We start from the raw sequence: 15,265 nt of genomic DNA on the forward strand, positions 1-15,265 counted from the left end.
ACAGATATATATTTTCATTAAGAAAAAACGTTGGTGTACCATGGAAGAAATAGTTAACAGAAATTTAAAAATTTCTTTGGATTTCATTGATTTTAAATTATCTCCAGGCTGGTAGTAACCTTAATAATCATAGGTTTTGAATTATTGAATCTGTTGAATATCTTTAGAACTCTGTCAGTTCTATCAAATTCTACAACTATTAGAGAGATATTATGTTAAATTCAATTACAAGCTGTGATGGAATTTATCAGAAATTCTCTGATGTCTACTACTTCATTACTTACAGTGTTTTGGAATAATAGCATCTTGCAAAATCTTATGAAGTATGACTGAATTTTTTATTGATAATGAGAGAGTTATACCTGTCACACGTTCACCTATAAAGAGAAATTCAGTTTCCAGAAATAGTTACTCTTTTACTTGTTTCAGTCATTTGACTGCAGCCATGCTGGAGCACCACCTTTAGTCGAGCAAATCGACACCAGGACTTATTCTTTGTAAGCCTGGTACTTATTCTATTGGTCTCTTTTGCCAAACTGCTAAGTTCGTAAACACACCAGCATCGGTTGTCAAGCAATGTCAGGGAGACAAACACAGACACACAAACAACCACACACACACACATACACATATATATATATTTATACATATATACGACAGGCTTCTTTCAGTTTCTGTCTACCAAATCCACTCACAAGGCTTTGGTCAGCCCGAGGCTATAGTAGAAGACACTTGCCCAAGGTGCCATACAGTGGGACTGAACCCGGAACCATGTGGTTGGTAAGCAAGCTACTTACCACACAGCTGCTCCTGCACCTAAAATTCAATACAAATCTATTGGAAAAAGTATAAGCAATGGACACTTGTACTATTTAAGTTGTTTTTCCTAAATAATACAAGTCTTGCTGACACAGACCATCACTAATACCCTTGGATTCTGTTATATTTGACTTACCAGATAGAACTTTTTTTCCTTATGACCGGAAAGTAATCTTATAATTTAATATTGCACTTACTTAAGATAGAGAGCTGACAGAATTGTTAGTATACTGAGAAAATTGTTTAGCAGCATAAGTACCAGTTGAACACTAAGGTCAATGTAATTGCCTTAGTCCCTCCTCCAAACCTTCTGGCCTTTGCCAAAATTTGAAACCAATATTACACTTATTAATCATCATTTCATTCAAGATCATTACTATTAGTATCATCCTCAGTTGAGGGTTGGCAACAGGAAGGGCATCAAGCTGTAGAAAATTGACTTTAACAAATTCCATGCTTCATGGAAAAATGAATGCTATAACACACTCACACATATGTATATATGCTACACATACATACACATACACACGCACATGCATATATACAACTCACACTTTCACACACACATATATATATATCTGTGTATAGTATACATATGTAATTTATATGAATATATTTTGTATATAACATCATAGTTTAGCAACCATTATATCAGCCTATGCTCCTCAGTCGGGGCTACCCGATGGACAGAAAGACCGATTCTATGACACTCTACTGCAGACTACCTCATTGACGAACGACAGAGACCTTATCTTTGTGGCTGGTGACTTCAATGGTCACGTTGGACGACATGCTGGGGGCTTCCATGGCGTACATGGAGGCTATGGCTATGGCTCCCGCAACGAGGAGGGAACCAGGCTGCTGGAGTTCTGCGATGCAAATAATCTTATGATTTGCAACACTAACTTCAGGAAACCTACCAGCCACCTAGTCACTTACCAATCGGGCCAACATACCAGCCAATTGACTACATCCTTACAAGGCAAAGGGAGAGATGGCTGCTTATAAATGCCAAACCTTCCCAGGTGAAGAATGTACCCCACAACATAGACTGGTAGTTAGTGACTTTAGGATCAGGACTAGGAGGACAACCAGAAGACGACAAATATGGAGAAGAAGGATCTGGAAGCTTAAAGATCCTGCAAATGGACAGAGATTTAGGGACATATTACTTGAAGCCTCTGACGAAGTAGAAGGGGATAGAGCATCACAGGGGGTAGAAGACAGCTGGACGTTTCTAAGGGACAACCTGCTGAGAGCCACTGACCAGATCTGTGGCTGGTGCAAAGTCCCCTCTCGACCTAGAATAACGTGGTGGTGGAACAATATTGTAGACAGGGCTATTAGAGAAAAGAGACAGGCTTGGAAGGTCTGGAAAAATGGGGGTAGCAGGGAATTGTATCAGACTGCCAAAAGAGAAGCTAGGAGACAGGTTTATTTAGCCAGAGGGGAAGCAGATAAGAAAAATTTGCCAATGTTCTGCGCCGTGAGGACCAAAGACTGGAGGTGTTTCATGTTGCAAGACAGTGTTTGAGAGAGAATCGTGATGTGGTAGGAGAGAAGTGTGTTCGCATGGAAGATGGTTCACTTGCGCTAAATGAGGTGGTTGCGAAGAGAGGTTTGGAGATGCCACTATGAAAGGTTGCTGAATGAAGAAAATGAATGGGATAAAGAGAGTCTGCCGAATGTTGACCAACAGAGGGACCAGCTATCCGAGTTGATAGTTCTGTGGTAGCTAAGGCAATTAGAAGCATGAAGACAGGGAAAGCCCCAGGCCCATCAGGAATCACTGCAGAGATGCTCAAAATGTCTGGTAGTGTCGGCTATAGCCTAGTCACCCATATAGTTAATCAGGTGATACACAAAGGGGTCATACCCAATGACTGGTGTAACAGTATAATAGTCAACTGCTACAAAGGTAAAGGTGATGCCCTAGATACAAATAACTACAGAGGTATCAAGCTGTTGGACCAGGTGATGAAGGTTACGGAGAGGGTCATAGCCCAACTAATTAGAGAGAGAGTTAGTTTAGATGAGATGCAGTTTGGGTTTGTGCCAGGGAAAAGTACTACTGATGCTATATTCCTGGTAAGGCAGCTGCAGGAGAAATACCTAGCCAAAGATAAGCCCCTGTACCTGGCTTTTGTTGACATGGAGAAAGCCTTCGACAGGGTCCCCCGATCCCTTATCTGGTGGGCAATGAGAAAACTAGGGATAGATGAATGGTAGTGAGAGCTGTGCGGGCCATGTATAGGGACGCCGCTAGTAGGGTGAGGGTTGGAAATGAGTACAGTGAAGAATTCCGGGTAGAGGTAGGGGTCCACCAAGGCTCAGTACTCAGCCCCCTCCTATTTATCATAGTCCTCCAGGCAATAACGGAGGAATTCAAGACAGGATGCCCTTGGGAGCTCCTCTATGCTGATGACCTTGCTCTATTGCTGAGTCGCTATCAGAACTGGAGGAGAAGTTTCAGGTGTGGAAACAAGGATTAGAATCGAAGGGCCTCAGAGTCAATCTAGCTAAAACCAAGTCGTAATCAGTAGGAAGGTAGACAAATCACAAACACCTTCAGGTAGATGGCCCTGCTCGATCTGTAGAAAAGGCGTAGGTTAGAAACTCTATAAGATGCACCAAGTGTAAGCTATGGACACATAAGAGATGCAGCAATGTCAAAGGAAGGCTAACTAGGAAGATGGTTTTTGTATGTGGCAGATGCTCAGGAACAATAAACACTGAAAATGCTCTGAGACCAACTTCCGTCACTTTCCAGGGAGAAAAACTAGAAATAGTTGATAGTTTCCGTTACCTAGGTGACCAAGTCAGCAGCGGGGGTGGGTGTGCTGAAAGTGTAACTGCTAGAGTAAGAATAGCTTGGGCAAAGTTCAGAGAGCTCTTACCTCTGCTGGTGACAAAAGGCCTCTCGCACAGAGTGAAAGGCAGACTGTATGATGCGTGTGTACGAACAGCCATGCTACATGGCAGTGAAACATGGGCCGTGACTGCTGAGGATATGCGTAAGCTCGCTAGAAATGAAGCCAGTATGCTCCGATGGATGTGTAATGTGGTACTCACACTCGGCAGAGTGTAAGTACCTTGAGAGAAAAGCTGGACCTAAGAAGCATCAGTTGTGGTGTGCAAGAGAGACGTTTGCGCTGGTATGGTCATGTGGCGAGAATGGATGAAGATAGTTGTGTGAAAAAGTGCCACACCCTAGCGGTTGAGGGAACCTGTGGAAGAGGCAGACCCAGGAAAACCTGGGACGAGGTGGTGAAGCACGACCTTCGAACTTTAGGTCTCACTGAGGAAATGACTAGAGACCGAGACCTCTGGAAGTGTGCTGTGCGCGAGAAGACCCGGCAGGACAAGTGAGTCCACAACCCGTGGCCTTCTACATGGGATGGAGCCAGCCTACGTATGCATACCTTCCTTCTTGGGACACAAAACTCTACTTGTGAAGACGTGTTGAGGCAAGTGAGGATCAGAATCGAAATCGATCAATGGAAATTGCGGATGTGCTACCAGTGCCGGTGGCATGTCGAAACTCTGCTTGTGAAGACCCATTGAGGCAAGTGAGGATCAGAATCGAAATCGATCAATGGAAATCGATCAATGGAAATTGCAGATGTGTTACCAGTGCCGGTGGCATGTAAGAGAACTTTCCGTTTCGCGACCGTTGCCAGCACCGCCCCGTTTCGTGTCCGTTGCCAGCCTCGCCTGGCCCTCGTGCCGGTGGCACACAAAAAGCACCATCCGTTCGTGGCCGTTTGCCAGCTCTGTCTGGCACCAGTGCGGGTGGCACGTAAAAAGCACCCACTACACTCACGGAGTGGTTGGCGTTAGGAAGGGCATCCAGCCGTAGAAACACTGCCAGATTTGACTGGGCCTGATGAAGCCTTCTGGCTTCACAGACCCCAGTAGAACCGTCCAACCCATGCTAGCATGGAAAACGGACGCTAAATGATGATGATGATGATATATATATATATATATATATAGATAGATAGATAGATAGATAGATAGATAGATAGATAATTAGATACATACATACATATATATATATATATATATATATATATATATATGTACATGGGTGTGTATGATTGTGTGTGCGTGTATGTATATATATATATATATTAAAAATTTAGATTCAGATGAATATGGCACTTAAGGAAAGGCACCAGAATTTAGTATGGTATTATCCATACAATTTCAAAGTAAGGTGATTAAAATTTTAATCACCTTATGCACACACATACATATATATATTCATGCAATTTCTAGGAATCTTTTCAAGTAGATTATGGTCTCCATGTTATGATTGCTCATTAGCATTAGCTACTCTTGTGCATCTGTTGTATCCAAAATTTTGTTTCCTTGATTATCTACAGCAAACATATTTTAACACGCGTTGTGCAAGAATCACAAGTGATTATTTTGAAAAATTAAGTTCCTGCTTATTTACTTCTTGCTTATCTATCTCTGCATACCAATATGGTGTATAATATAGAAATAGAATCAAAACCCAACTACATAAATCAAACTGATAGTTTAGTCTTCTGATGTAGACTTACTCTTTCATATCTGGAGCTTTCTTTGAAGCTTATGAACAAATGTAACAATTGAAATCTGGTCATTAGTTCACAGATGCTATTTGTGATATTCAAGTCCAAGATTGTTTTGTAATGGTATCAAAGACTACACTGAAGAAAAGATGACTGAACCAAAGCAGAGACCCCACTAATGCATGAAATTTGTGTAGCTTCACTCAGTCTGCTAAAAATAGCTGCCATATCTCCCTTAAGTCATACTCTACCATTTGAAGAGGAAAGGAAAGATTAGGTTACATACTCTTTTACTCTTTTACTTGTTTCAGTCATTTGTCTGCAGCCATGCTGGAGCACCGCCTTTAGTCGAGAAATTGACCCCGGGACTTATTCTTTGTAAGTCTAGTACTTATTCTATCGGTCTCTTTTGCCGAACCACTAAGTTATGAGGATGTAAACACACCAACATCAGTTGTCAAGCGATGTTGAGGGAATAAACACAGACACACAAATATATATACATATACATATATACAACGGGCTTCTTTCAGTTTCCATCTACCAAATCCACTCACAAGGCTTCGGTCAGCCCGAGGCTATAGTATAAGACACTTGCCCACTGGCTGAGCAAGCAGGCCAACAGAAGAAATAGTGAGCCTCGTAGAGCTTTTAGGTGTCTTCGCTCAGTAAACACTCACAACGCCTGGTCTGGAAAATGAAACCGCGATCCTACGACCAAGTCTGCTGCTCTAACCACTGGTCCATTGTGGTTCCACATATATATATATATATATATATGTATGTATGTATGTATGTATGTATGTATGTATGTATGTATGTATGTATGTATGTATGTATGTATATATATAATATATATATGTATATATATGTATCCACGTATGTATGTATTTATGTGTGTGTGTGTGTGTCTCATTGTTTTGACATTGTGTGATAGTTGCATATGATTGGTCATACAATCAGTATCATTCATTTCCAATACACTGCAAAAACATGTCTGGCGATGAGGGAATATTATCTTGCTTTGAAACAGGCAAAAGTTCACGGGAAGAAGGGCGTCTAATTTGCATGAATAAACTCCGACTAACCCATGCAAGCATGGAAAAGTGGACATTAAAACAATGATAATGATGATGTTAATGATAATGATGATGATGATGAATAAATGCATTATAGATTCTTTTGTTATTCGTCCAATACTTTTCTTGATGATGTTCTACCAGAAACATTATCATCCGTTAATGATGATAATCTAGTTATACTATTTCCTTCACAATTACAATTAGCAAATTGAGAAATCTATTATGTCTCCAAGTCATTTTTATGTTTTTAGTCACTTTCTTCCTTCAAGTCTGCTTTCATTATCGTTATGTGTTTGATGATTGTCATTCACCGTTTACTCTCTTTATTCATATTTCTTGTGCAGCCCACACTTATACACACCTATATCTAATTCATTTTCACTTGAATCATTTCAGATGCTCTTTTCTTAATAATACCTGGGATTACAGCAATTCCCTGTTTAACAATTCCACATTAAACATTTCTTAAACAATGATTAGATAACTTAACATCTTGGTTTCTATAATCTTTTGTTGTGATGTATCTGCTACCTTCCATCTGATTCCCACCACAACTAACCATTCCAGTAACCACAAAACTCACTTTGAACCCAACTGTATCCAATTGTTTCTTATTTCCTCCAAATTCTCTCTACGTTTCTCTGTCAATATGCATATCCACGTGTGATAAACAATAGATAGCCTTCGGAATTATCCTTGGTCTTTCATGCTTTCCTTGTTAAAATTAATATTCCTATAGAGGTGCTAATGTGGCTGAGTGGCAAGAAGCTTGCTTCCCAACCACATAGTTCTGGGTTCAATCCCACCATGTGGCACTTTGGGCAAGTGTTTTCTACAATAACCTGTGACCGACCAAAGTCTGGTGAGTGAATTTGGTAGCTGGCTCCAACATAAAACAGGCAGAATATTTTGGCCTGATATGATTGGTTTAAATGCTAAAGGGTTAAGATACAATAATGGAGCTTTCTTATGCATCAGAAAATTTATTACAAACTCTGAGTATTTTCCGTTCTCAAACTATTCTTCTGAGTTCACTTGAACCATTCGATTTCTCCAAGTTTTCTTACTGTCCAGCAGCAGATAAATGCCATCTCAAGGTCAATAACCAAATGTTAAGTTGTTTGTTCTTGATCAAGTGGATTACTTGTAGTTCTCTTAAGAAATACCAAAAGAATCTAAAATGTCATGTAAATATAATTTGTTAAACCAAAATAACATATATCAACAGAATTGGATGATTTCGAAAAAGAGAGAGAGTCTAAAATATACAAGTTGCTTAAAAGAAACACCTCTGTATATTACATAATTATAAATAGTTGACATATCTACCACAAATCATTGGTATTGCATTGATTTAATTACAGCTTTTGATGGACAAAATTGATTTAATTATATATTTTCAATTACAAATTTGAATATCCTATCACTATTACATTTGGGTGATATCTTCAGATATCACTGGAGCTAAGCTCAATTGAAATTATAACATGTTGTTAGTTGTCATGATATTTTTAGATATCACTGGGACTAACTGCTATCACTTTATTATTCTTCTATACATCATCAAATGTTCATGACAATAATTCTTAATAGCAATTCTCAGTGCCATCATCATCATCATCGTTGTCGTCATCGTTGTCGTCATCTCTACCACCACCCCCATCATCATTATCATCATATTGTCATCATTTTATTGTCGATTTTTCCATGCTCGCACAAATCAGATGGAATTCATTGTGGCAGATTTTCTATGACCAGATGTCCTTCTTGTCAACCCTCACCTTTTTCCAAGCAAGGGAAAATTCCCCCATAGACAGACATGCTTATTTACAACCATCACGTGATGCAGTGACAAGGACACACACACACACACACACACACACACATATAGGGAGTGCTGAAAAGTTCCAGGCTTTAAGGGTGTCATGAAAGGCTTAGTTGGAGGCCCAACCTTCCAAATTCTTTCATAGGGCTTGGAAAAACTGAAGGACCACTGCCGTAAGTGTTTGTATCTGAGTGAGGAATGTGTTGCATAGAATCATAATTAATTGATCTTCCTGTATTTTCTTTTATCCAAAGCTAGTAACTATTCAGCACCCCTTCGTATGTACAGAAAAATGGTAGGCTTCTTTCAGCTTCCCTCTACAAAATCTGCATACAAGGCTTTGAGTAATCAAGGGGTATGATAGAAGACTCTTTCCCAAGATGCCCAGCAGCAGGACAGAACCTGAAACCACATGACAAGGAAGTAAACTTCTTAGACATATGGCCACAGCAATGACTGTACCTAAACGAGTTAGATTTTAACCTTAGCAAGATTTGAACTCAGAACATAAAGTAACCAAATAATTTACCAAAATGCATTATACCCAACACTCTGTCAGCTCGCAAATTTAACAATGTTGAATGTTAGACACATTACAAAAGTCTGTATGTTAAAACTTCGATTTCATCCATCTATATTCTGTTTGAAATCAATTTAAAAATAGCTAGGTTCACTCATTGGACTTGGGCCATGCTGGAGCAGTGTTGTGAAGTGGGGAATTAACACAAACATAAACTTTTGCATGCATACACATGCACTCACACACGCACACACAATACAACCATCCGTCCATTCATTCATACATACATACATGCATACATACATACATACATACATACATACATACATACATAGATACATATAAACATACATACATTGGAACTCTGGGACATGTAACACACAGCCTAAATACCAATCATGAGAAATTAGGCTTCTCAAAACCAGAAATGAGAAAGCTAACTCAAAAACTACAGATCCAATCCCTCACTGGAACTAAAAATCTGCAAAACTTTCCAGAAGTTTATCATTTAAATATATATATATATGAATATGTCTAGATATGCAACTATATGCATGAGAATACATACATAAAACATACAAATCTGCACAAACATACATACATACATACAAACAAAAATACCCTGTTGTTGATGTTGAAATTCCAGTGAAGGAGCCTTGGATCTAGATTAGTAACCGGTTCTTTCTCTATTGGCAAGAAATCCTAAAATAAACTGAATAATGACATACATATAAACATGGATATATATATATATATATAAGTTCAGTAAACAATTTAGATTCAAATGAATATGGTACTTAATTTAGATGCACCAGAATTTTTTATGGTATTACCCATAAAAATATGCGGGGTGATTATAATCAAAAATAAGCAACAAGAATTCATTCTTGTTGCTTATTTTTGATTATATAATATATATATATATATATATATATATATTTACATATATGTACCACAGAACCTCCCAAAACTAGAAACAGTTTATTAAGTATAATCCTAGCCTAAGAAGACACTATCCATTAAGTCAGTCAAGCAATATCAACATATGTAATGATGGGTTTCTTTCAGTTTCCATTTGCACAATCCATTCATAAGGCTTTAATTAGCTCTGGGATATAGTAGGAGACACTTGTCCAAAGTACCACACAATGGAGTTGAACCCAAGTCAACGTGGTTGGAAAGCAAGCATCTTAACCACACAGCCATGTCTTCATTTATTTATAGGTAACAGGCGCAGGAGTGGCTGTGTGGTAAGTAGCTTGCTAACCAACCACATAGTTCCAGGTTCAGTCCCACTGTGTGGCATCTTGGGCAAGTGTCTTCTGCTATAGCCCCGGGCCGACCAATGCCTTGTGAGTGGATTTGGTAGACGGAAACTGAAAGAAGCCCGTCGTATATATGTATATATATATATATATATATATGTATGTGTGTGTATGTGTTTGTGTGTCTGTGTTTGTCCCCCAAGCATTGCTTGACAACCGGTGCTGGTGAGTTTACGTCCCCGTCACTTAGCGGTTTGGCAAAAGAGACCGATAGAATAAGTACTGGACTTACAAAGAATAAGTCCCGGGGTCGATTTGCTCAACTAAAGTCGGTGCTCCAGCATGGCCGCAGTCAAATGACTGAAACAAGTAAAAGAGAGTAAAGAGAGTTCAGAAAAAATAATCCAATACAGAATGGCAACCTGAATATTGTATGAAAGGAGTAGCTTTTGTTGTTATTGTTCAACCCCTGCTCATTTCTGATTGAACCAGACCAATGATCAAAGATATTTCAGCTGGGACCATCTTGTCTTTTCTTTTTTTGTTTTTTCTTTTTTTTTATGGATATCTATAACAAAGTTGTTTAAAGAAATCACTCTTTTTGAAGATGGTGCAGGTGATCTGCTTGCTATTTCTATCAGATTTGTTTGGAATGGAAATAAAATAGAAGCAAGAAATGCATGTGTCAAAGCTTTTGAATTCATGACCTGACTGTAGCCAAAGGAATAAATTATCAATGATAAATGGTAGCTAGTGACTGAATAATGCACCATTAAACCTTACAAGTTTCCTTTTTGTCGTTGGCTTGACTTGGAAATGAATGGCAAATCTATTACTCTATAGATGCTCACTTTGAATGATAATCTCAAACTAGAAATATAAAGTTTTAGTTAATACTTTATTGAATTCTTATTCCAATTCCCTAATCAATATAAGACAGATTACTATATTGATCGCTATGTTATTCGCTTGAAATGAAATCTAGACTTTCTGCCTTTGAGTTTAATGATTAAAGATTAATGCATAAAACTCCTAAAAGTAATGAATGAAGGATTATTTCATTATCTTTGTGAGAGATTGTTTAACAATTCATGCTTTCATTTTTAAGAGCATAGCTTTTTCTTTTCTCTCAATGCCTTGTGATATACACAGCCTAAGCATAGCTTCTAATTCTATTCTTCTTCATAGGATAACTTGCTTTATAAGACAGGTTTGGACCCACCTCTTAATCTCTTGAAGAAATATTCTTCCTATCACAAGCAGTATTGAACTCAACCCATTGAGCTAACAAACATGTATCAATTTGACTGTGGCTTTTCTACTTACATTAATGAATTTCACACATTCTGGTGTCTACATAGTTTTAAGAATAATTAAATGTTGTAATTAAATGTTGAATAATTAAATGCCGGTGGCACATAAAAAGCACCATCCGTTCGTGACCATTGCCAGCCTTGCCTGGCCCCCGTGCCGGTGGCATGTAAAAAGCACCATCCGTTCATGGCCATTGCCAGCCTGGCCTGGCCCCCATGCTGGTGGCACATAAAAAGCACCATCCGATCGTGGCCGTTTGCCAGACTCATCTGGCACCTGTGCCGGTGGCACGTAAAAAGCACCCACTACACTCATGGAGTGGTTGGCATTAGGAAGGGCATCCAGCCGTAGAAACATTGCCAGATCAAACTGGGCCTGGTGCAGCCTTCAGGCTTCCCAGACCCCAGTTGAACCTTCCAACCCATGCTAGCATGGAAAGCGGACGCTAAACGATGATGATGATGATGATGATGTAAGTCACATGTCTTTATCACATAATAACATACTAGAAATAGGATATCGGCTGCCGATCTCTGGTGGTTATCCAGTAGCTAACCAGTTTGATCATTTTACCAAGACTATTCCTCTGTCTTTCATTTTCCTGTTTCTAATAATGTATTTCACCTCCAAGAGTCTACACAAACCCTTCGGCATTCAGATTACTTTGTCAAATGTATTTATTCACATTGTTTTGAATTAATCATACATTATCTTGTAGTTTCAAGATTTTGGTAATGTGATTGCTTATTTTTAGAATGGCATTGGAGAGTAGGTGAAAGAGACCAGATCTAACTAACTTTAACATAATACCAGTAGAATATTTGGGCCAGATGTGATTGGTTTAAATGGTAAAGGACTAAACACTTTTCTTTCTTCTTCTTACTCAGGATTGCAACCATCTGAAATTTTATCCCACAAATGATTTTCCTGCAAACTTTGACATTAAAATGCTCAAACTGAGCAGCTGTTGTATTCGTCTCACAGTCCAAAAAACATTATATATACAGCTCTTTCTTTCTCCCTAAGTTACAAAAACATAATTTTTATGTATTATTTGCAAGTTTCTCCACTCTTCGTGTACAAAATTTATGCATATTAACAGCTGTTTCTGTTTAGCTTTAGGTCAGCTCTTCTAAGATTAAACCAAGGATTAAAAATGTTCCAGTCATAACCAGCTTATTTTGTTTTTTCCCCCTTTTCTTTTAGATGAGGATAGGGTATATTTGAGACTACATCACCCAAAGTGCCCATCCAATTTATTTTAAGATAGTAAAGAATGTGATTTGAGGTAGATTTAGATGCTATTTCTGGTAGGCTGAGCGACCATATAGGGGCCCTCTTGTTAATTCATGTGAACAGCTAAAGCAGGTAGAGAAAGGAATGAAATCTCTTGTGTTTCATTTTCAAACAACTTTCTAGAAATTATTTAAAACTCTTTCTAGAATGAACATAAAATATATCAATGGCACTATTTTTTAAGCAATTACTATTTGTTGTTGTTGTTGTTATTATTATTATTATTATTATTGTCTTATGTCATAAATATTTTTATTATCAAACAAAGTCAAAAGATTAAATGTAGTCAAAGGAAAAATGACTCAAGACAGAAAATCAATGTTTTATATAAATAACTTCCATTTATTCTCATATATTTTTTTTCCTTCTGTTTCATTAATCATGTGACCTTTTAGGTAGTAAAACACACCAAATAGTTGTGTAATGTTTTCTTTTTAAAAGGTTTTAACACTTCAACAAATAAGGCAGTAAGGAAATATCAAACAACAAGACTTATGACGACTACAACAATAACAACAATGATGATGATGATGATGATGATTGTATCAAAAATAATGATTCGTATGAACTTTTCAGGACTTAGAATTAATATTATTCCTTGAATTTCATGTCTGACTTGGCATTTTGAAATAAATCCAAAAATAACAAAGACATTAGTGATATTATATCATGCACTGCATTTACAGCAAAATAACATTCATAAGTGCATGTTCATATGGGATGATGATGATGATGGTGGTGATGGTGATGATGATGATGGTGATGATGATGATGATGATGATGATGTTGATGAGGAACTTGCTCGTTGAAGACAACACGAGTGTTCAGCTTTTAGCCAAACAACTTGCATGAATGATTCGTTTATAGTGATCAAATATATATGTGCTCCCTCTCTCCATCAAATTCCCATCGCCTGAACAGGTGCACAGTGTACCACACATCAGGCGTCGAAGTGATGATGATGATGATGATAATAATGATAAGAAGAAGAAGAATTATAATAAATAATAGCAATAATAATAATAATAATAATAATAATAATAATAATAATAATAATAATCCTTTCTACTATAGGCATAAGGCCTGAAATTTAGGGGGAGGGGGATAAGTCAATTACATTGACTCCAGTGTTTTACCAGTACTTAATTTATTGATCCCAAAAGGATGAAAGGCAAAGTCGACCTCGGTGGAAGTTGAACTCAGTACGTAGCAATAATAATAATAATAACATTGGTGTTCATCTATCATTGTCGATGATGATCAAAGACATTATATGGGGGAGAAGAATATGGGCCATGCAGTGTCTAGCTTTAACCAATTAGCCCAATGCATGTTTGGAAGGCTCTACCACAGGTTGGGCATGCTGGGAATGGAGACAAGGAGTTAGCTCAAAACTTGTGCTTATATATATATATACTAGCAGTATCGCCCGGCGTTGCTCGGGTTTGTAAGGGAAATAACTATATAAGCATTTTTAGAGAGTTATAGCCAAAAAATAGCAAAAAAATGCATTAAAAATGGAAAAAAATTATGGTAAATTTTTTTTAAATCATTGACTCATTGTAGACATTTTTAGAGAGTTACTTCCCTTATATAATAGCGAAAAAATGCATTAAAATGGGAAAAAATGATGGTAAATTTTTTTTTAAATCGTAGACTCATCGTAGATGCGCGCTAATACCCAGAAGGGCTCGATATGAATCACGACTATAAGATACCAGGTTTTGGTTAAACTGCACCGCAAAATGTGGGAGTAGTTAGGAATCTAAATCGTAGGAGACAGACACACAACTTGACTTTTATATATATATATATATCATCATCATCATCATCATATATATATGTCTGAATGTATGTGTGTGTGTGTGTGTGTGTGTGAACAGATACATATGCAGATGTGTGCATAAATCTGTGTGTGTGTGCATGTGTATAAGAATAATAATTCCCAACTTCAAGTTTCAGACGGTTCCATTATGGTTACTGCAGTCTTCATTTGGAATGAATGTATGTATATGCGCGAATACTTTATACTTCTGTGATGTATATTACACACTAAAATCATTTTTCTTGTTTTTCAGACCTGGTTACATGAATATGTCTCTGTTTTTTTTTTTTCTATATTCATTTTTTTCTTAAGAAAGTAATGCTATTATTTTCTATTTTTATTAACATTCTTCGAATACTACTTTCATGGATCTTTTAAAATTAAGTTTATGAAAACTAAAATTGTTTGAAATTAGAGCATTAAAACTCTTGTAAGAATATGGGAAAATGTATTGATGTTCATTTTCTTTGAATGCCGCTGTTAATATATTTGAAAGAAAATATTGGCTGTTCAATTACCAAATGAATTCATTTTTTTTTTCTTTTTTTTCTTCTTTATTTTCTAAAAAATCTCATAGTACACTCAGGTAAAGTATATTGTTTTTCTATCCCTTCTAGAATATTTTCCTTTCTCTTTTATATCCTGTAGGTACTATGTAGAAATGTTTAAAATCAATGTCAGTGTATGACATACTTTATCTCTGATACAAAAATAGTAGTACTACAATCAACAACTGAAATCAAACATCGTTTGAGTG

At 37.3% G+C, this 15,265-nt stretch overlaps 1 protein-coding gene across 6 annotated transcripts in view; it reads left to right on the forward strand.

Moving 5' to 3' along the window:
• The window catches only part of LOC115223847 (ras-specific guanine nucleotide-releasing factor 2), a 670,879-nt gene that overhangs the window by 325,507 nt on the left and 330,107 nt on the right, over nt 1-15,265 (forward strand). For 4 of the 6 annotated variants that reach the window (XR_003882837.2, XM_029794538.2, XM_029794555.2 and 1 more), the window contains exon 4: nt 15,086-15,094. The exons of the other annotated variants lie outside the window; for them this stretch is intronic. Coding sequence is in view for 3 of the 4 variants with exons in the window: in XM_029794538.2 (XP_029650398.1) it covers nt 15,086-15,094 (9 nt within the window). In the remaining variant the exon portion in view is untranslated. The remainder of the gene's footprint in view (nt 1-15,085; nt 15,095-15,265) is intronic. 6 annotated transcript variants of the gene reach the window in all.

Source organism: Octopus sinensis, linkage group LG2 (genome assembly GCF_006345805.1).
Source record: "Octopus sinensis linkage group LG2, ASM634580v1, whole genome shotgun sequence".
NCBI classification, from domain to species: domain Eukaryota; kingdom Metazoa; phylum Mollusca; class Cephalopoda; order Octopoda; family Octopodidae; genus Octopus; species Octopus sinensis.